Raw genomic sequence first — 24,693 nt, 5'->3', positions numbered from 1 at the left:
CAAAAGTTCTGATAGAGTACATAAATTATATATATTAGAAATTAAGTACTTCCAGAAGAAGAGTATGAGTCCAAAAGAAACACAAGGACAAAGAGACTTTAGGCGACTGTACTCTTTCATATGACTTAAACAGTGATGTCATAAATTTAAATATAATAGAACTTCATATGAAGATAAACATTGCATATTGTATTATTATGTTGGGATACATAGGGAGTTGTATTAGTTGATCATTTAAGAGAGAGTCCACGGTAACGGGAATGTATTATGCTCAATTAATTTCAAAACTGCATTTTGCAATTAAAGAAACATTGTGTGGAAAGTTGACTAAAGGATAATGCAGTAAATTACACACATTGTCATAGCAGCTATGCTCAAGCAGAATACCAGCTGGTTAAACATCCACTTTGCCAGATCTAACCTCTAGTGATTTCAGGTTGTTTTCCAAAATCAAAATCTGTCTCTGTGGAAATTTTTAAGTTAAGTTGAAATATATACTGTTAACCAATGGTTTTTATGAACCTGGACCACTTTTCTTCCATGAAGCAGATGACATGTTGGAGTACTATTGAGAAAAAAGTATTACAACTGAGGGAGATTATATTAAAAAATTAAAGTTGTTATTTTGTTGTCATGAATATTCTATCTATGTCTGGGTCAGAGCAAAAGTACCACCACTGTCAATTTTGAACTTTTCAGTAACTTTAAACATTAAGTTTGGATGCTCACTAAAGAATCAAATTAATAAATACATAAAAATAATATTCGTACTTAAGTGAGTTAAGAGATAACTAAATTCAATTTTCATCAAAGTTATGCAGGTCTACAAAATTACAAAAAATAAATCTTGTTCAGATGATAAATAAATACTCCACTTTTTATATTTATGAATCTTATTATTATTAAGAAAATTAAAATAAATGAATTATTATAAATTATAACCAAATATTTAAAATTTTAATAAAAATTATTATTTGTCTTTCATTTTTAGTTTGTTGCAGAATTACAATCCTGATTCATACAAAATATAGAAAAATATATTGATTTTAACAAAAAATTTAGATATTTCTGCAATTAATATGACCATATTCTCAGACCTTATATTATATTTTTAATAAAAGATAATCAATAATGATTTGATATTGTCAGTATTATATACTCGGATCAATCTAAGACAATTTCTCAACAATATTTTCAGTAACATCTATTGTTTCTACTGTTGACATTAAATTTTTCATGTCAACAAAATTTTTTCATCTGAAATAACCAACATTTACTAGAAGTGAATAATATCAGGTATCAAACACAAATATTTTCATTTTGAAATATATTTCACTGGAAAATGTCTATAAAATTTTTTTCATTTAACAGTCATGAAATTTGAACTAACTACATTACCTGTGGCATCCCCATTCCTCCAGGTCCTTGCATCATTGCTCCTGGTCCAGACATTCCAGACCCTCCTGATGGTCCTCCTGGTCCTATATTAAATTTTTAAGTAAGCTAAAATAGTCATTTCTATAACAAACCTTCATTTCAGTTAAATTAGTTCCATTGTAACAGAATATCTTAAAACAAATTTAAGCAAGTAATTATTAAATTTTAATTTTATTAAAAATAATTAGTATAATTCAGAAATTTATGAAAGAAATTTGGATAATATATTTATATCAAACTATATTTATAAATGCTTTGCTTTAAAAACCATTTATTATAGTCATAAAGGAATAGAACCCAATAAGTACATTATGTAATCTGCAGAAATAAACAGAAATAAGACCCACTTAGATAAAAACAATGATTAGCAATGCATTTTTGGAAACTGTATAAACACATGAGGCTTATATTTAAGTTATTTATTTTTACTTGAATACTTTTGAATGACTAGTCATTATACAGTGTGTGGAAGAGTAATCTGACAGCTTTTAAATTAAAACAACATACAAGTTATGTAATTATAAATATCACATACTCTGAACTGATTACAGTGAGCACATAAACAAAACAAAAACAAACGTTTTCAAACTCCACTCGAGTTCTTCATCACACTTTGTAACCATTACCCGATGGTTCTTCGTAAAAGCTTTTGGGATAAAAAATTTGAACAAGCGTTCAAATATAAGCTTGAAAAATTTAAAAACCATGTTGTGCCTACAATCAGTTGCCTTATCGAAACTCAATGAACGACTAAACAGTGTTGTCAATCAACTCTTGCCAGGCAATTAACAACTATTTCCTCTTTATAACTTATGAATGTTGATGTAAAGTTGGATTTAAATATCTGCATGGCTTCCAGCCATCTGAGATGTTCGGGGGGGGGGGGCAAAGCGAGGATGAGTTTGGTCCAGTTAAAGCAGTGGTTCTTAACCTTTTAGTGATAAGGGACCATTTATCAAAATTTTTCTCTTGCCATGGACCACGAGCTGTTTGGCAGTAATGTAAGTGCTTATAAGGTTGTTCTATAAATTAAACACGTATAAAATTATTCGGAACCAAGAGTATTATATTATTTGCGAAAATGTTACATTAATTATATTATTTTAGTGCAATTTTTGTAACTGCATAGTGTTTACCAACTGCTGGATTCTTTGTTCAATGCTACTCAAAGCCAAACGCATGTCGGCACTGGCATCCAACCGATTTCGATGTTTATTTTTAATTATCAAAAGCACTGAAAATCCTTGCTCGCATAAATATGTGGTTGAAAATAAAGTTAGGTACTGTAAAGCGATTTCTCAAATTTTAGAGGAAGCAATAACTGTTTGGCTCCAAAAATCTTCAAGATTAATTCCTGTCTCAAAAGTATCCTTGCAGTTACTATCGTGTTGCATTTCAATTAACTCTTCTTGTGTTTCATCCGGCACCTCAGAAATATTGACTATGAAAGGATTGCGGATCAGTTTCCGAATACCTTTGTCCTTGCAGTCAGGAAAATAGCGATTGAATTCATTTTTCAAGTTTTGCAAATGGAATGTAATGTTCTTTTGTATTTGTCCTTTAATCTCAGCACACTTCTTCTCTGTGCCTTCTATATCCGTTACCGGACTACGGCGACACCTGGCGCAGGTTAGTAAGGTTAATAACACGCCAAGGTATTTACTAGGGAAAGTTAAACCCAGAGAGGTTTCCCGTTGCCGTCTCTGGGATGCGATGTTACGCGTGGGAATAATGCCTTCCAGGAGGTCTTTTAAAAGAAAATGGTCCCTATTCAGGTGTTACAAACATGGAGAAAACCCGGAAAACTCCACGTGACCACCCTGTCCGAACGCAGCGGGAACCCGCGACCAAACTCCCAGCATTTAGCAACAGAACCGCTCAGCCACTGGTGGGCATCTCAGCACACTGTCTGTCAATAATAGGGTTCAATGTATCAAACACAGAAAAATTCTCTCTTTCAACTTTGCTGATCAATAAATAGGTCGATTTTAGCGATAAACGCACTGATTTTATCTTCAAATGCAAATATATTGCTAGTGCCTTCCAATTTCATATTTCCTGAACCTTGCAGTTGAAGGTTCAATTTATTTAGTTGTGCAAAAAAATCCACTAAATAAGCAAAATGTATTTGAAATTTGAACTGACAGAACTCGTCATCATTTATTTAATAATTTTAGGATGACTTCACGGACCACTTCAGGTGCTTTCAGGGACCACAAGTGGTCAGGGACCACAAGTGGTCCAAGGACCACCGGTTAAGAACCACTGAGTTAAAGTCTGCTACAATGTCCAGATCTGCTGTGTATGTAGGAAGGGCCATGGTAGTTCTCATGTGTCATATATCGACAAGATGCTCTTGTAGCCTAATTCCCATGGAGCGCTTAGCTGACCACTGGAAAGCAGGTCTCTATTGTATCTGTTATCCCTAATGGAAAAAATATATATGCCAGGAAGTCTGAGTTGGAAGAGACCTGCCCATTATGCAGCATATCAAAAATAGTCAGGTGCAGTATTTCCTGTAAGCGAGACACACCCGGCATTTCCTGGCAACTTCAGCACATTAGGACCTTAAAGGTAATAGGGTTAAAGGTAATTATGCTAAATCAACTTATCATTCTGTATTTAACCTCAAAGCATTTAATCTAGAATTTACAAACAATCACTATTTTTATATTATGTCCAGAGGTAGCAACTTTTCTTGTCTATGCATTCTTGCAATAATAACTAAAACTGTGCATGACTTTCTGCAACATTTAAGAGAGAATTGCTGCCACTTCATCCCTGATGTTCCATTTCAACTCTGCCACAGTCTTTGAATTGTTCCCAGTGTAAGCAGTTGTCCTGTTCTGTTTAATCCACAGATTCTGATATTCAACACCACATTAACCCAACTCCAACAGTTATAAAGCATTTTTATGTAACAAGCTGAAATTACAGACACCCCCACTATCTTTTTTTGTCATCAATGAAATATGGACCAATCATTCCATAAATTGCTACACCATACTAAGCAATAGCCTTAATACTGTAAAGGTTGCTTGTGTGTAACTTATAAAAGTTCTGATAGAACAAAATGCAAAATTATTTTTTACACAAATTTCAATTGATACTAAATAATTGAGTTAAAAAACAGCATGTGTACTTAAGGTCATTCTCCCCACTCATACAGTTTCAGTCATTGCCATTTTCAAAACCCATCAGATTAACCTAACCTGCCACATCCTGTATAAGACAGCTAATTTCAGAATAAACTGATTCCATGTAAAATTAAGACAAATTAAACAGTAAGAAGAGTATGGGAATCAATCATTCTATTTATTTTGTTTTCCAGGACCTCATCCCATCACCATACCCAAAAAAATTTGAATCAAATTTATAAATTTAACACTTTTGAATTCCTTCAGAACACTACAAAAAAATATAAGGATATTTTCAAAAACAAATAAAATAAACTCTCTTTTTTAAGAATTAAACCTTCCTTTATAAAAATTATTTTTTAAATGGTTCCTTTTTCAAAATGTATATAGAAATATGCAAATAAAAAAAACATATGAATTACCCTTGTATCCTTATATTGAAAATAATAAAAACAAATTTTAAAACAAGCATTTTTGTCTTGTAAGAATTATTTGGGTTACAACAGTTTTTGTTATCAAGAAAAGCTTTAAAAGAAATTCATTTGATTTTACTTTAAATTTGCAGCTGAAATATAGTCTGTTATTAATTTGTTTTATCTCATTTATAGAATAAAACCTTAAAATTATTGTATAACAGTAAAAATATATTAATAAAATTTTTATCTTCATGACCAGGTGCATAGATAGACACAGGGCATTTCTACATCATCTTTATTCGGAATCTTCTATAGGCCTATACACGTTTCAGGCATAAGCCCCTCATCTGTCTGCATGACTTCTTATATGTGGTGTTGACACACATACATTCCGTTCAAAATTACGCATTTACAGTTAAAATTGTTTTAATGTTAAAATACCATTATAGTGTAAAATATATTTACAATTAAAAGTACTATTACAGTTAAGGTTTCTTGACTTAACATTGATCATCATCTAGCATATACTCTTGACATCCGTGTTAAAGTATATTAATAAAGTATTAACTTAAAAAATATATTAATACAAATTAATAAACTAATATAAATTAAAACTTAACATACCTGGACCCATGGCTGCAGCAGCAGCAGCGGCAGCAGCAGCACCCATATGATCTCCCATACCTTGATTCCCAGAACCTTGCATTTGTCTGAGAGCTGCTTCTTGCTGAAAATAAAATTTCTAATAAATAAAAACTATTTACTGAATAAGAAATATCCAAATAAACTAAATTATTAAAAATTAAAAGCTAGTTTCATAAATTTGATAATGAGTTTTAGTGTGTAGACTTCATTTTAATGATTTATCTTAACAAATTAACATTTATTCATAATTTGGATTGCTTACAGTGAAATTTCAAAAGATTTGTTTATATACTGACAATTGCTAAAATAAGTCTCCAAAAACTTAAGAAATCAAACAACAGAAATTTGTTTAAACTGCAATTATCATAAATTCCAGTTGTGAGAGGGAACCCAACTTTTTTCATTTGTTTACTTATTTTAGTTTAGTTACATTTATTTTAGTTTAGGGCAACTGTTTCATGCTCTTGATTGGACAAACAAAATTCCAAAAGCAACTTAACATTCATACTCCAAGAGATGCCATAAACTATGTGACTTTCAAACATCCTTAATAATCAAAGGGTAGACAGCAACTATATCACTATACCAAAAGGGTATAAAATGATGAGCACTTGATGGCAGAATTGAAAAAAGTTTCTCTAGCTTAGCTAGACATATAGTCAGACAACTGTGAAGAATTTGTTAAATCTTTGTTGAATTAATTGGCATTTAACCTTTTAGGTAATAACCATTGTGTCATAACTAATGTTGATTTAACTAATCATCATCATTGTTATATTAAATATTTTTTTGTAACCTTCTCCCATTAAATCGTATTGTTACTGTTAATCCTTGGTTGTTTTGGTATTTCTATTAATGGAAGTTTTCAGAACATTTTACCCCCACCCTACAGACCTTATCCTATACCTTATCTAGTCAAGGGATTAGAGTTGTAACATTCATGAGAGTTAAGACTAAGCTTTACAAAGTTAGGCCATCATCATCTGATAAGATTAATAATGAAGGATTGTGAACATAAGGCATCCCCAGATAATCTATCTTTACAGAGCTGAAAATCTGAGTCCCTGAATCTTTTTTGATTCATATTTATATGACAAGTACTTTACTTGACTGCTCGATAACCACTTGTTTTTTTAGGTCCGGTGAATACTGCTTTTCAGAATGTTGACTGCTACTGATACCACTTCTCTACTCTCACAGACTCTAGACTGATGTGTCAGTAAATTATTACATCTTAGAGAAATATTTACTACAAGATATGTATAGTCTCTTGATCACAGAAAAAAACAATGTATCAAAATATATTTTAACCAATAAGCACCAGTTTTGTATCTGAAGATCAATTTTCTAGAGCCTAAGTTTAAAGATTACTGTCAAGAAATATCTTTTTCATTGTACACAGTCATTTACTAGCATGATAACTATTATTGTATTAAAAGGCTATGGTCAGCAGATTCACAGCTATGATAATGGAAGAAATGATTTGACATGAAAAAATGATATGAAGTAACTGTTGTAAAAAATGCAGTTTGGAAGTATAGACAATCTTAATGAAATTAATTTTAATACCTCTGCTATAAGAGTAGCCAGTACTATGATAACTAAATACATAAAATAGATCAATGAAAATAAGTATCATTAAATTTTTATTAAATAAAAAATGTAGCAGTAACAAAAGTTATAAAAATCACAGTACAATAGTACAGTTAGCAACGAAATCTCTGCTAATTGTGCATCTAGGCAATAATCATAGAATCATTATATTTAATGTAAAACAATTCATCACATTTTCTTCCATATATATATTTTCATTCTCAATTTCATTTCCTTAAAAATAATCACCATGACAAATACATATTAAAAATAGTATCAGTGTACATAACATTATTTTACATTTCTGTATTATATGGATATTGTTAATTTGATTATTAAAATTCAAAACTTTATCAACGAGTTGCTTTTCCCAGCAACGTTTTGTGGCACATCTGTTATATTTATTTTATTTTTAAAACTTTTTATATTTTTAACTATTATAAAATGGCAAAAAGTTTTGTTTTGAGGATAGGGATGGATTTTATAAAAATTGCAAATGCTAATGAGTAAAATCCTCATTAAGTCTGACCCTACTAGAGATATCCCCTTTATCTCCCTACCCACTGCACCTTTTAATCACCAAAATTTATTACTATCAATCCCCCAATAAACAAACCTCTCTGCAAAATTTCAGAAATATTCAACAAAAATCACAGAAGTTATTAAGCTTCAAACAGGGTGAACAAAATTGTGTGCCCCACACAGACATCCATACAAACAGAAAAACCCCACCAATGTTTTTGCATTTCTCAACATTTTAAGATGTACAAGTCCAAAAATTTTTAGCAGTCATTTTTGACCAATTGTCGTACTTTCCCTATATTATATATAACAGCCAAAAAAGTAAAAAATCAATTCCTCTCACAAAAACAGTTGCCAATCTTTCTTCTAAATCATGCTATTGTAATTTCATGCAGATAACCTACAGAAAATTACAAAAACAAAAAACACCTTTCTATGGCTCACCCTAACATATAACTCATATCTCCAGGACAGGTGCTGAAAGCAATATAATTAACAGTATGTATTAAAATATTGCTTTTTCTGCTTCCTTTCTGTTAACAGAAAATTGCAATATATGTAAACAACCAAGTTCAAATAGTCTATGATGATATTGATTTCTGGATTATTCACACAAAACTACATTTAGGCATGATAGCTCTGGCACAAGAACATCTCAATGCAAGAAAAACTCATTAATGTTACTTACATAGGTAGATAAAAAAAAGGTTACAAGCAGCAACATTTCAAAAGTAATTAATGTGGAAGGAATATTTTTCCCCAGAGTGGAGGCCATATGGTACTAGTTGTCTTATAGAGATTGTGCGGGTAGGTAGTGTAAGTTTGCTGATGCGTCAGTGATTGAAATGACAAGATGTTTAGAAAAGTGGTTTTGCTTGGAGGTGCGAGCTATGATTCGTTTCTTATGGGTATCTGACACAAACACCCTGGCATGTTGAGTGACGTGTCATCGTCCAGCATGACAATGCCAGGCCCCATACTGCTTGCAAAACTCAACAATTGCTGCAAAAGTTCAAGTGGGAAGTCTGAAGCCACTCCCCCCATACAGCCCAGATTTGGCACCAAGTGACTATTTTCTTTTTCCAAAAATGAAGGAACACTTATCTGGAACAAGGTTTGCTTCAGTGATGTGAAAACAGCTGCCGAGAACTGGCAGAGTGGGCAGGGATGCGATTTCTACCAAATCAGGTTATATAGGTTGTTCCCTGTGTTCAGATAAATGCCTGAACAGATTTGGTGATTATGTAGAAAAGTGATTGGCAAGTATGCCACTTAATTCCCTTTTGTATTTTCTGTCTATTATTAATAAATAATTTTTTATTACTCTTGTAACCTTTTTTTTGGATCCACCCTTGTAATATCAATGTTATTATAAAGATGTGTATGTGTAACAAGTCACTCCACCACATTTATCAGAAATGCTCTTTATTAATGATTACCTGACATTTTTTCAAACTAAAGTTTTTAATTACCGTATTTTACGGACTATAAGACGCTATGGACTATTAGACGCACCTAAATTTTTAAGCATTTTTTTTAATAAAAAATACCTATAAGACGCTGCAAACTATAAGACGCACCTGAATTTTGGAAGCAATTTTTCGAAGAAAAAAGTACGTCTTATAGTCCGTAAAATACAATATATATTTTTTTCTAATTAACAATTTTATCTTTTTTTCTAACCACTGAAACATTAACAATAAGACACTTGATTATATAAAATAATTTATCCTTGTTATTAATATGCAACTATAGTAGTATATAAGTCCCAAAAGCAAAAAAAAAAGTTACTTTTATATGATTTATTAATAAATAATAATTAAGCTGTTGTAAAAATAGAAATTTGTTATATTTAGAACATATTAAAAACAAAAAAAAAAGCTGCCCTGTCCTATTCAAGGAGATTGCCAAAAATAAAAATTTCTGTCTTGCTTTCAGTCTTTCTCCCTTCTAAAAAAATACCAAAGATGAAGCAGACATGCATCACTTTCCCGGGTATATACTACACCCCTCCCTAACAGATTTAACCATAGTTTAAAATACATTAGCACTTCAAGCAGAAAACAGAACACCCACCTCAAAGAAAATCACTATTTCATCGGTAAGGGGCCTAGCCACCTTACTGATGAAATAGCCCTACCACATCTACCACCAACTCCAATATTGTTGTCCACTTTCACCAAACTTACCCATCCATTATATTATACCGAAGACAACAATTCAAATATATGGAATTGTTGAAGATTTATAAAGCAACTAGAAGAAATGAAGCAATTAACTTCAAAAAGATGGACTTTCCTTCTGGCATGAATAAAGTTCTAATTATACACCATGTCTCCTAAATCATCAATCTTTACCACATGGACAACAACCATAAATTAACAGCAGTTTTTTAAACCTAAAGTTCCATCACATTCCATTCCTTTTTCAAAGATGTCTAGCTTGACAATGACTGTTTAACACAGGAAACATCATTTGATATTAAGTTTTTTTATTTTTTCCTGAACTTTGGCATTTAAGTGTCTTGTCACTTGACATATAACTTATCTAGTTTTATTGTCATTGAACTTTGCAAAATTTTATATTAACAAAATTAAAAGAAAATTTAATTAAAAATTAACTACAATATTTTAATATACAATCAAATTTATTAAGACAAAAATTGAGAAATGATAAATGAATTTAAATTAGAATAATTTATAATTTTTTACTTTTAGGCTAGTTTATTAACACCTGCCCTCAAACAAAGGATGTAAAGGTTTGGAAAGAATTAAAATATAGTATTTCAAAAGCAAATTTTATCAATATTAAATAATAGTCCTTTAAATTTATAATTCTGTTTAATTAATATGTTTTTAAAGTCCCAAAATGTTTTAAAAATTTAAATAAGCCAAATGATACTGTAATAGACGCTCAGTCCAATCTACTTTGTTTTGTGACAACTGGTTTTGTGACAACATCACCATTAATTCATCCTTATTAATGGAAAATTTTTCTTGAGCTGAAACTTTTGCACCAAAATATATTAGGCAGTTATTTAGACTATAGTTTGGCTAATAATTAATATATTATATATATTAATAATTATTAAATTATTAATATAATTATATATATTAATATATTAATAATTAATATAAAGTTTTTTTTCTGAAAGTAGATGGTTTAGACCACTATCTTATTACAAAATTAATTAATAATTACAATAATTTTGAATTAAATTTATTAATTAGTAATGTCACCTTTAGTTTCAATTCTGTTAATCACCTTTTTGCTTTATTTTTTAAACTCCAGTGTAGACATCTGTTTTACATCAATTATACTAGTATTTGTATAAAATTTAAAATACTAAATAACTTTCAATCCAAGCATACATTAAAGAAGCCAGTAACTTAGTACAGTGGCATATATACACAAGTGTGCACTTTTGTATTATCTTTCCTAATGTGCATTTGAAGACACCTCGTGTATGGTATGGTATAGTTGGCATAATGAGAGATCTAACTTGGTTAATATTAACTGTGCCCATTTTATGGGATAAGATAGTGTATGCTGTATCAAACTTCTCCACTGGTTTTTATAAACATCTTTTCAGGGTGCCAATAAACTTGCTGTTAATAATATAAGAGATGTCATGTGTTTATGTATTCTTAACTCCTGCAATTTTTGTCTAATTCATATAAAACTTTGGTTATATTTATTTTATGTTCTGACAGAACATACAGGCTAGTTATTTTGTGAAAATATTAGCTATAAAATAAATGTTTTATCGATTTGAATCAGTGTTTCCACTTATATTGCAGTGATGCCAGTGGCCTCATTTAGTTCAAGCTTGACGACTGAATTTCCCTCAGGTTGCATTTTTAAATATTTTGGAAATGGCATACTTTAAACTTACTTCATTAAATTTAAAATTTAAAAAAAGTTAGCCCCATCATGTAGCTTCTACAACAATTAAAAATAATTTTTTTTATAGTGACCATGTGACATTCTATTATCCAATCAGAAGTAATAATCTAAAGAGCCTGTTATTTAAAATGTATTATCATGCATTAACTATGCTTCGATGATCAGTACAGGCTTCTTCATTTGTAGAAATATTAGCTGCTGCTCTTGAATTTCTTGAAATCTGTACTCTTCTCAATTTTTCAATCTCTACTTTAGCATAGAAAATAGTCAGTCATTCTTGGCAGAGAAATTTCTAGGTACAGTGGAACCTCACACAATGAGTATTTCGCATAACGAGCAAAACAAATTGTAAAAATTTGCCTCGCTTAACGAGCGATTTTCGCATAACAAGTGATGAGGAGAGGGAAAGTCCCAAATTGTGCGCATGCGGCATGCTCCACCAGTCTGTGTTTAGCACTAGTTCCACTAGCATCTTAGTGTCGCTTGTAATCACACATTTTTCCAAACTTGTGATCACACATATTTCTTATTAACTATTTATAATTATTAAATTTAATACAAAATGGAAACATAACTGCCTACCTCTAGTAAAATTAATTAATTTCTAATATTTAATTATAGCCTTTACATAACTGAAGAATTTGGAATATCGTTTGGAGTGTTTATCAAACATATTAGCTGTGATTCATGCTCCTTAACAGTGTATATTGTACAATTTTTTTTGAATAAATGTTATACATAAAACATTTGAGCATTTTTTGACGTGGAACACATCATATTTTATGTTAATTTCAATGGGAAAATTTGTTTCTCTTAACAAGTGTTTCACATTACAAGTAAGACTCTGGAACGAATTATGCTCGTTAAGCAATGTTCCATTGTAGTTATAAATAAGTTTATAAAAATGTGTGTGATTGATTTAAATCCACAGATCAATACTCCAGCCTTCCCCTACTTTCCCAATTATAACCCAGGCTAGAGAGTTCATTTCTGTTTACACAAATGCTCTTTTCAAGAAAAAATGATCTACATGTATCCCCTGATTAACATAATTAATTAATCCCTCAATGCCATTGTGTATATCAAAACTGTGTTAATCAAATATAATGGTACTTCAGTACTCAATCAAACAATCACAACCCACTAGAACAAATTTTCGGTTTTTGCTGGAATAGCAAATATTATAATTTTATCATCTGTAAATAAGTTCTCTGTGATAAAAATGAGTAATTTAAAAATAAAATAAAACTTAGAGCTGTTTACCTTCATCAGACAAAATCATAATTGATCCAGTTTGTTTTTTTTTTCACTTAATGCATGAGGAACACAATCATCATGCCAGTGACACACTAAGATTTGTTGCAAGTCATTCATCAGTTTTTAACAATAGCTTCCTAAAATTTCTCATCAACAGCTTTTTGGCACCCCTATATGTTTTGTATCCTTTAGTGCAAAATTTCCCAAATGAAAGTTTCAGAACCACATTTGATGCGTCCAATGTTTAGGAGCATCTTTCCCATACATTACAAGTATGTTTTACTGTTAGCATAGTATTATATCCTTTACACAATTTAAAAAGCATACATAATATGCCTGATATGCATTTAATCTGCAGAAATTTTGATTTAATTTTGTACAAACAAAATGTGAAATAATAAGTCTTAAAATAAGCTTCTAAAGAAAGAATACAATATCACATTAGCATTAATATGTTAATTTTTACAACTATATAATTAAACTAAGTATCTATATCACAACATCAGCTCAGCATGTAAACGGCAAATTCACCAACACCTTCTTTACTAAGAAGAACATGTCTATGTTAAGTAAAGACAGCTATTAAAGCCACATTAATTAAAACTTCTAACCACATATAAAGAGATTGTCACAAATTAATTTTGCATGTTAATTAAAGCCTTTGTTAAGCACAGGATACTTGTATTATAATATAAAAACTTGTACAGCATAAATACTTGCATGTATAGCAAACCTGCCACAAAACTATCCCATTCTATCACTGTATATAACTGCAAAGCATTATAAGGTTAGTGTGGTGTATGTATGATTTAATTATAATAGTTAAGGAATGATGTGTTCAATTTCATATGTGTAATTGTATTCTTTCTTTAGAAGCTTATTAAACATTTACTTCGATTTTGTTTGAATAAAATCTATAAAAATGACTAAAAAGAATTTTTATATGAACCACACATAGTAGGCTTTAAGAGTTTCAAAAAAAATATATAGCTGTACAAATAGTAAAAAAGTTTGTAATTTTTATGGGGAACACATTCTTAAACTTTAAATAGTTGTGTGGTTGTAGTGTAAAAAGTTATGTTTCAGAACTTCGTAACCACAACCAGTTGACCTGATAATGTGAAGAATTTTACACTTTTTAGTTGTTTTATTCATTTTAAGGTTTAATGTGTTTTTCTATGTTTTTAGAAAGTTATTTTACTAGTTTTTACCCTGTTGTTTTAAATACTTTGTTATTCCAGAAGTCACATGTAAATATCATTTCAGTTTTAACAAATGTACAGTACAATGTTAACTGAGGAGAAGCAAACAATCTGAAATGAATATCCTTCTAATGTACAAAATAAAGTCTATTTTATTCATCTAATAATGTTCCTGTGTGATAAGTTTGACTTAGCAATTTTGTGTTTACTCCCAAAGATCCATCCTGGAAATTTTGAACTAAAGAATATGAAAAATATGGGACACCCATAAGTTGTCACAAAAATTGCCGAGAAAAAATTGCTAAAAATCAAACCACACACAATACATGTAACCAAACACACAAAATGTAAAGTAAAAAAAGGACTGAAAGAATATAAGCAAGATGCAAGAGCAAGGGACAACTTGGGCATGAACAGATTGCATTTATACTTAGAGCAGATTTATTTCACTGTAAGCACAGTTTGAACTATGAGGCATTGTTCAAACTCTGCCTCGTACTCTGTCAATAATACAAGTGTCATACATGAAACTCTGATTGGCTATGTGTGATATTTATCAATGCTTACTGCACTGTGCCGGCACGTCACTGTTGTGTGTAAATCGACCCTAATGGACAGGTGAATTAGTGACAACAGAAGCACCTGAGTGGTGATTTTGTAGTTCACTGCCAACTACTTGGTACAGTCCTAGAAAACTTTTCACACAGTAACAATAACTTGCGTTATAGTTAATGACTTGATGTCCTATAGTGTAAAGCCAAATAACCACCGGATTACATTGGGATACTGTTCCGCAATTGTATTTAATTAATTACTAAATAATTTGTCACTGGAGGAATGTGTTAGGTGCCATCTCTTATTAAATTCAATAATCATATTTGAAGTTCAGTCGGATGGTAAAATTTTTTTGTAAAAATAAAATTTTTAATAATTATAATTAAATTAATATTTATTAAATATTATTTAAATATGTCTGGAAGAGAACATTGGACTGGATGCTTTAGGCAGCATAACTGGCAGTGCATCCACACAGTAAGCAGTAGTTGTGGGTTCAAGTCCCACTCCAGACTGATTTTCTTCTTCCAGAATATTTAAATTATTCAATATATATTAATTTTAATCATAATTATTAAATTTAATAAGAGATGGTGCCTAATACTCCTTTAGTGACAAATTATTTAGTAATTAATTAAATATAATTGCAAAAAAGTAGCCAGATGTAATCCAGTGGTTGTTTGCTTAACAAATTTCTCAGGATTCAGGATGTTTGTCTAAACAGTAAAGAATGTCTTTTATAATCTTTGAGATGCCTTATGAAAACATTACAGAAATACTGTAATAAACTGTGATCTCAAAAAATATACCTGACACTGAACTGACAAAGTAGCAGTATCAATTAATTTTCTTCTTAAGAAATCAATTTCCTGCAGCTTTGTTAAAATATTCCACATTCTGAAAGCATCACAGTAAAAGTAAACTTATGACTGAATTTAGACAAAATGAATATCAGATAAGAAATTTTAAGTGATGAACAACAATCAGAAGTGCAACAGCAAGACAAGTGCAAAGAGAGGAAGACAAAAGTTCACAAAATAATTGTACTTAGCCACAATGAAGCAAAAATTATATTGTCTTCAGGCAGAACCGGAATAAAATAGCTTTTCAAACAGATTATTTTTTAAAAATTGGAAGAAAAAACGGCATTAGCCGCTTAGAACATAACAAGTTTAAAGTAAATCTAATACTTTATTTTTAAACTTGTTGTGTTTTAAGTGGCTAATGCCGTTTTTTTCTTCCAATTTTTTAAAAATAATCTGTTTGAAAAGCTATTTTATTCCGGTTCTGCCTGAATACGACATTTATAAATACGTCGAAAGCGCTTGCAGGATATTAAAATGTTCTTTAATGCCTTTTTAAGTAAATTTTTCACTTGAATCAGTAAAATTGTTGGTGTGACATCCACTCTATGTTTTTAAGTTACTTAACGAAGTATCAAAATTACTTAAATGAATGATTAAACTTTCACTTAGTATCCAGATTAGAATGAATAATTCTGGTTAAAATATTTTAAACAATAATGGAAATTGCATTTTAGAATAACTTCAAAATATAGTGTGTTCTCAAATTACACAAAAATTATGAAATTTAAACTAGATTTAAATTTCAAAATTTAGACAAGATTTTAATTCATTTATCACTGCTTCAAAAACCTAGGTTGTCCTATATGTGTGAGCAAAGGATTCTGTGTTTTTGCAATAATTTTTGCAAACCGTGTATATTCATACTGCCATTATAGCAGGGTTCTATCTAGGTCAAGACAAATGTCACTTTCAAAGAGATGGTCTGTAAATAACTGGTTACTTAGCAATGATTACATATGTAGTTATTTCATATTTGTTAAATAGTATTTTTTAAGAATATTTGAACATTCTGAATCATTAAAAATATACTTTTTTCCTGTCATGCACATTATAATCTTTTGGTTTTGCTACGTGGGTATCAGGTGTGTGGAAAGGCATTCCTCAAGAGCTGATAGCAGTCATTCAAGAAATACTGCATTTCAAATTAACTAGACAAATCAGAAAAAGGTTCTTTGTAGAATGAGAGTGAGAAAAAGGAAAATTGTAATGAAGTTTTGGAGGATGAGTCCGAGCAGACAAAAAAATGATAATGTCAAGAAAACAGTTGTTTCCCTTAATACATTCATTTGATAATATTTTATTTGCAATTAAACAAAATAAAATTACAATTGTATTATTAAATCTAATTTTCTATATTTTGATCTTTAAAATCACATATTGTCCTACATGCGAGATCCGTCCTATATGCAAGTTAATATGGTAATTGTAAATACTATTTCAACTTATTAATTAATGATGTATTATGCAACTGACAAAAAGCTGAAATTTATTTATTTTCTTTACAAATGGAAATATCATATTTATGACAAAAAATTTACTTAGAATCACACAAAAATTATTTGATAATGTAACATATTACAACATCATTTGTGAATTATAACAAAAAGTTTAATAGTTATAATGGAAAAGTTATTTTATCATTAAAACACACTTCTATATAGGCTGAAACTAATTTAGCTTGAACAACACTTTAAATACTTTTTTTGGCAACACTTTAATTTCTATAAAAGAATGTTTTTTGGCCCTTTCACAGGTCTGTGTCAGGTTTAACAAAAAGATTTGAACTGTCTTCTTAAACAGTGCATTCTTCTTGTTAAACTTGACGCAGACTTGTAAAAAGGGTGGAAAACGTTCTTTTATAGAAATTAAAGTGTTGCTGAAAAAGTATTTAAAGTGTTGTTCAAGTTTTTATCATTATAAATAAACATACTAAATATTAAAAATAATTCTATATATTTTTTTGATTAAAATATAATTATGTTTATATTTTAAACTGTTTTAACACACACATTTTTATTCAGCATTCATTACCTAATGTGAATGAAAACAAAGAGGATTCTTCAATAATGTATGATAATTGTTAGTAGTAACAATAGATTTATGGTTATATTACACTGTAATAATGTACAATATCTATGAGAATAAAGAATAATGTATTGTGTATTGTTCTGGGCAGCTTCACAGATGAGAAAGGTTAGCTACAGTTTCTAAAATTTTGCTACAACTTTTCAGTAAAATTAGCTAAAGTGCTACAGAAAATTTTTTCCAGTTTAAACCCTGCATTTTTATTTGTCATCAACAACAGCCATAATTAATATTTTGATCACAGAAGTAAAACATTAGCAGCAATATTTTCCTTTAAATGTACCATTACTGAAATAAAATCCTTATCTTTATGTATATAAAAATATACTGACTAATATTCTTTACATTTGCTTCTAAGCTTTTGATATTGTCCACAAAAGAACATGCATTTAAACTTTTAACAATTTGAATATGAAAGATCAAAACTAAATCATGTAGACCTTGATGATTTAAGTAACAAATAATTCAAATAAAATAATCAACAATGAAAAAAAATTGTAACAAAATTAAAATGATGAATTTGTATTACAGGGAATCACACATTATCTACTAATTAACATTTTCAAAACTTTTTGCTTCATCAGATTGTTCTAATTGTTCCTTTCTAAGCAGAATGTTCTTTCTTTTTTTAAAAAAATTTTAAAATTAACTATTATGTCACATTCTGAAGTAACATACAGCAATTGATATTTTGAAATGTTCTATTTAGAAAGGAACAATTAAAACAGCCTGAAGCAACAGCAGTTATAAAAATATTAATCAGACAATACTATATACTCCCTGTAATATAAATGATCATCATAATTTTCTTAGCTTTCTCCCTCCTAAACTTTTTTAGACTTTGAGCAGACCGCATTATATCAAATCAGCATTGATCAAGGCAGTGTTACTGTAATTTAGAAAAGTGAAGACCAGAAATATTTTTCCTAATGCATGGACACAACTACTGGATTATTCTTATGGGAGCACAGCCAATATTAATAAGATATAACACAAAGGATTTGTATAAGTAAAAAAAGAATACACATTATCATTAATACAATAAAGTACAAAATGTCAAAAAGTGAGAATAGCAAGTGCAAATGAAACATGATGATATTTTGAAACTTATCAAAGGCAACAACTTCATATAGCTCCAGCATAAACATTATACAAAAAAATTATGTTCAATTAAAAAATGAAATTAATGATTAAGACAATTATTTTGCACTTATATCATATCTTCTTATATCACTTATATCATAGTTTCTAACACATGCAATGGAATTAAATTTTAAAGTGTTGTTATCATGGTAATGAAGTAAAATGTATTGTTTGTAATTTCTACCAGCAAAATAATTAAATTTTTATTTCACAACATGAATCAAAAGAATTTTAAGTCAAGACAATTATATAGTTTATGGATGTGAAAAGTAGGCAAAACTATTCATAAATGATTGTTTTAATTCATTATAATATTCCTTCCATTATTTTACTTTTATCAATTCTACTGTGCTTGTATGAATTGTAAAAAAAAATTCATCAAAAACAAAATAACAAATCATGCATACACTCAACAGTACTATTCAAGAAAATTTCAATTTTGGATTATATATAATCAAGATTCAATTTTTTCTTAAATATTCCAATTTAAGTACTTATCTTGAGTTAAATATAAACCATTCATTTACATAAAGGTATGACTTCTTACCCGGTCAAGCAGATCAGAGAGGGAACTTGCCTAAGAAGAAAACAAGAGGATATTGTTCAGCCAAGTTACCCTATTATATTGCATCTTTATTAAACACTAATGATGCAAATTTATTTCAATATATAAAACCAATTTCATAATTTTGACAATATACACACAGTTCATTCTGTTTAACATTCTCCAAATCAACACACAGTACTTTTTTCAAATTTAGTTAGAAAACATTAAAATATTTACATATGTATTCATTCATTTTATATAATTAAAACATTTAGTATACAAATTACAAACTTAAGATAATATCAATAAAATAACCATAAACATTTCAACATTTACTGTAAAGAATATCAAATTAAAAGTTTAGTAATCATTTTAAATGAAGTAAGCTGTTCATTTCCTTAAAGACAAAAAAAACCTATTCGAGCAACAATTTTTTATTTTATCTAATGCTTTCGATTATCTGTTTAACCATCATCAGGATTGAACACTTTGAATAGAATATATAATAAATTATTAGATAATACTTAAGGAAAACTATCAGATCAAGGAGCATAAGTATAACATATAAGCACAACAAAACTATTTACAGCTGGTTACGTAATGACAAAGACCCAATAAATCCTGAAACGACTCCTGGAGTACGAGATACTGATTAATCTAGGTCTGAAAAACAAAACAAGCAGATACATAAGATACACATCCAGAAACCTCCCGACAAGACTTAAAGAGCATCAGTATGATGTATATAAAGGCAAAACCACAACTACCTTAGCTATAATGGCCACTGTACCAGACAATACACCAAACTTTAACAAAGCTAAGCTCTTAATAATAATAGGGGATCAGTAAGCAAGTAAAACTCTTGAAAAAATACACATTTATAAGCAGCTTGCAAGTACCTTCTCAAGGCAGAGAGCAGTGACACCATAGACTAAAGCAAATATCTCATTTATGCATTTATTTACTTTACTTTTATATATGTTTGATTTTATTCTATATACTTTAAACAGTGTTGTACACATTAACTGCTATTCTCAATTTTCCAATTTTATGTATTAAACTATTTCTTGTTTAGAACATAATAGTTAAATGTTAAAGAATTCTATTCAAAGAGTTTGATCCTGACAATGACTACACAAATAATTTAAAGTGTTAGATAAAATTAAAAAATTGCTGCTGGAATAGGTTTTTTTGTTTAAGTATTTACAATAATCCAGTTAAAGCTCAATATATGAGGTTAATTTCCAAAAACTATTTTAATAAACATCAATATTTGTTTTCAGAATATATTTTCTGTGATAACTATATAACCAAGGAAAGAATATAACAATTGAAAATATTAAATCTCTCTGAATTCAAATTACACATTATGACAATTTTTGGAAAGTTCTCAAGATCAGATTAGTCTTTTTTTTTCTAATTGAAATAATAATAATATTATTAAATTCACTTTATTATATCAGAAGGAATATTTTTCTTCTAAATTTCAACTAAGTTATTTATATTTCTATACTAATACTGAATCTCAAAATACTATTATTTCCTTGAATCAAGGTACTATTGATTGTAGCATGCATTAAAATTCTGATATCAGATGTTAAGATTTTTTCATGGAGAAACAGTTTTTAAATACAGTAGTGTTCATTATAACCAATGTTTATTGTATCAGATAAGAAATAAATATAGTCAAATTTTGAAAAAGTAAAGTTTAATTAATGTCTCAAAGATAAAAGGTAACAAATTAATACATAAGAAGTTGCCCATTAAAACATCAATATAAATGTGTATGGTTACTTAAAAACACTGTTATTTTTGTTTGTCAATTTTTGCTAGTTGCATAGCATTCTGTAAAATATAGTTCCACCTCAACAAAATTAAAATACTTTGTGGAGTATTATGCATTTGTAAAACCTCTTGAATAATAATGTTTTGCAAAAGTTCAGAAATTGCAAACGATGTGTTTAAGAAATGAGTAAAGTAATGGAGGAAGTTTCAAAAGAATACCTTACTGTAATGTCTGTGTAAATATGAGTGGGCAGTTCAAACCACCAATCATCAGAAAAGCAAAATAATTGTGTTCCTTTAAAGCTGTGCTGTTCAACCCATGGTCTGTCGCCCAGCACAGTAATAAATGTGGCCCAACATAAAACTATAAATTTCCTTAAAACATTAAGATCTTTATGTACTGTACTTATTTTTTAATTTTTTTAAATTTGTGCAGCATTGTAATACATGTTATTAAAATAATTGTCAACAGATGCTATTAGTGTATACTTATAGTCTAAAATTATCTATCGGGCATCTTTCCTAGTAAAGCCACTTTCTTAAAAAACAGTTAAGCTATTTTTGCATTAAGTGAGCTGCTGTAGTGCTAGTGCAGCAAGGTTCACAAGTATTGAAGAAAAGTTAAAATGGCTACCACCATACATTATACATATATTATGTACAGTACTATATATCAAATGAAAAAAATTTGACTTTTGTGTGTCAAAATGGGCTTCTGTTTTTTAGTTTGGCTCATTGGCACTTTTTTGGCTACATAAATTTTGTTTGTTTGTTTTGGCCTAGACCAGCAATCTACTCATGTCATATTTACATGTAATTTTATAGTTTGTGCAGCCAGAGACAATTGTTTTTCTTGAAATGTGGCCCAAGAAAGCCAAAGATTAGACATCCCTGCTTTAAAGGGATACAAACAGACACTCTCGTTGTTTAGTGGTATGCTATCAAAAAGCATGAATGATAAAATATATGTGATGGATTGGAACATGGACAGAATGAAAAGATAGGTGCTTCTTTTCTTAGCCAATGCAACCTCCCATCCCAAAAATATTGCCTTGGAAAATGTTAAACTTTTTAATCTTTCCTGAAAACACAACTTTCAAATGTCAGCCACTTAATCAAGGAATAAGCAACTTCAAGGTTTTATACTACCACAGTACATTGTCATATCCTAACTTGAATGGCTTGCAAAACACAGTGAACCAACAAAAATCATTACTGTTTTGAAGATGCACTTTTATGGATTAAATCATCTGTGAATTTCATGCATCAGAAAACTAAGAAACTGCCTCATAAAGGCTATTTCCTCAGATATCAAACTTGGAAGTAACATCAAATGACAATCAAATAGAGATGCAGCAGATGCTTTAGAAGAGTTAGTGGCAGAATTTAGAAAATACATACAGGCAACAAGTTACATTACAGTTGATGATCACCTTCTAACTGAAGATTCATCAGTAAATATTAATAACATTGTGGAATCTGTAAAGGAAACAAGCAGTGCTATGAAGAAAGCAGAGAGTGAAGATGATTATGCTATGAAAGTTACAGAACAATAACAGCATTCACTAAAGCTTTGAATTGCTTTAGTGAATGCTGTTGTGTGCATAAACAAAAATTATAAAAGAACTTGTTTATTCAGAAAGTAGATTCTTTAAATATTCAAAAACTTTCTGAATTGGAAAATGTCCTGAAAACAATTTTGAGCTTGCATTCAAAAGCAAACAAATATTTCTGATTATTTTTACATACAATAAGCTATGTTTTACAGAAACACAGTGCAGTACAATTTCATACTGTATCAACACACATTCTACACTTTACAGTGACAATAAAACTTCATTTACTATACAATACTGTATATTTCTTGTTAGTCTGTTTTTATTTTGATTTAAGCAAATTAAAAATGCAATATACAAAACTCTTAAAAAAAGACTATGATTTCAATACCATATGCTGTACAGCATATGGTATTGCTTATTTATACAGTACTGTAACATTAACTCTCCACAGAGCAGACATTTTGGTTTGTTGTAAGATGTCTGCTATACATAAAGGTTTCACTGTAATTACAGAGTTTCAAAAATGCTAGTAATTTTGAATATGAAATTTTATTCTTATCAATTTAATACTATTTATCATAGTTTCCTGGAAAAAAACAAGGAACTGTTTTATTCATAGTTTAGCAGTGTGCCAGACAACTGTAATTGGATAATTCTACATTATAAAATGCATTGCAATCATTTTGACAACAGATTTAACATTCTGGCCAAAAGTACAAAGCTATCTTTAAGCACTTTCACAATTTTGTTTGATTATTATTTTCTAAGGCATGCCAAAATATTTTCTTAGCAAGATAAAATATCAATACTTCTAACTTAGATAATGTCATAAATATCACTCCAAAATATTGATTGAATTTCTATATTTCAAGTAATTTCTGTCTACATTTGATTTGCTGGGTTTACATCTAGCAAAAAATTTAACAAAATAATTAACTAAATATAATTCTTAAAATGGATGTAAATCAATAAATAAATTATATAATATATATATATATCTCATTGTTGCTGTAATTAAGTGATATATATATATAATATATTCACTTAATTACAGCAACAATGATATAGTGTGATTCAGACACACTATATCATTACTGCAACAGGTAACACACAGCATTTGCTACATGGAATTGGAAGTGTTATCGTGTGAAACGTCCAAATATATTTAATTTTCTACATCTAACAACTTGGATTTATTCATTTCTAAATGGTACTTTCTTAATTCTAATAAGTGCCCTCTCAATGTTAAATGTATAGGGTATTGTAGCCATACGTACACCGTTCAGAGGGATCCTATCTTTCTCTATCTAACTATGTCCTCTCCCTTCTTCTTCCCCCTTTCCCGCCGACTAAACACCTTGTGTACGGCCAAAGTCTTTCTTTATGTACTGTACATATATAATAAGTGTCCTCCAGTAACCAAGTGGATAAACTACCAAATACTGGTAGTCAATCGTGGGTTGGGCATGGCCAACAGGCTGGCCACATGTAATTTTCAAAGTTAGTAACACCTAAACAGCGATCAGCTTCACATAAAAGTCTTCCCAGCAACACATCCCCCTCGGCAGATTCCTCACGTGTTGCATTGCCATAAACAAATAAACCAAACTAATTCTAATAATTTTCCTATAAATGCAATATTTACTGGGACATACTTCCCACACTGTTCTAATCTGTTTGCAAAAATATATACACTTTAATATCACATAAAAGCAATTATTCTCAAACTTTTATAAGATATTTTAAAATTTAAGTCTTATGAAGTCTTTCCGACATTACAGTTAGTAACTTTGATCATATGTAAGACTATCACAACCTATCCAACACAGATCACTTTTCAAATAGTAATAGCAGACCAGTATTAATTAATTAGTAGTCATTGACCATCCTCCCTTTCAGAAAAAGGTCACAATGAATACTTTTAGTCAAATTACTTCAACCCCCTTCCACAACAGTCCCTTCTTTCTATTGGACCAGCGGTATGGTGGTATTCAAATATGAAGATTAATTAGTACACTGTTACCAGCCCGATTAAATA

The 24,693-nt window shown here is 29.6% G+C and overlaps 1 protein-coding gene across 6 annotated transcripts in view; it reads right to left on the bottom strand.

Moving 5' to 3' along the window:
- Positions 1-24,693, bottom strand: part of LOC136979914 (splicing factor, proline- and glutamine-rich-like) — a 105,276-nt gene that overhangs the window by 44,300 nt on the left and 36,283 nt on the right. For 5 of the 6 annotated variants that reach the window (XM_067275956.1, XM_067275951.1, XM_067275952.1 and 2 more), the window contains 3 exons: positions 19,312-19,341; positions 5,615-5,717; positions 1,399-1,481 (listed from right to left, as the gene is read on the bottom strand). In XM_067275956.1, coding sequence (XP_067132057.1) covers positions 1,399-1,481; positions 5,615-5,717; positions 19,312-19,341 — 216 coding nt within the window. The remainder of the gene's footprint in view (positions 1-1,398; positions 1,482-5,614; positions 5,718-19,311; positions 19,342-24,693) is intronic. The other variant, XM_067275953.1, reaches the window with a different exon arrangement.

The sequence above is a fragment of the Centruroides vittatus genome, unplaced genomic scaffold (genome assembly GCF_030686945.1).
Source record: "Centruroides vittatus isolate TY-2023 unplaced genomic scaffold, ASM3068694v2 contig_651, whole genome shotgun sequence".
Lineage (NCBI taxonomy): Eukaryota > Metazoa > Arthropoda > Arachnida > Scorpiones > Buthidae > Centruroides > Centruroides vittatus.
The sequence above is the reverse complement of the archived record's forward strand: the minus strand, read 5'-3'. Positions and strand labels throughout refer to the sequence as shown.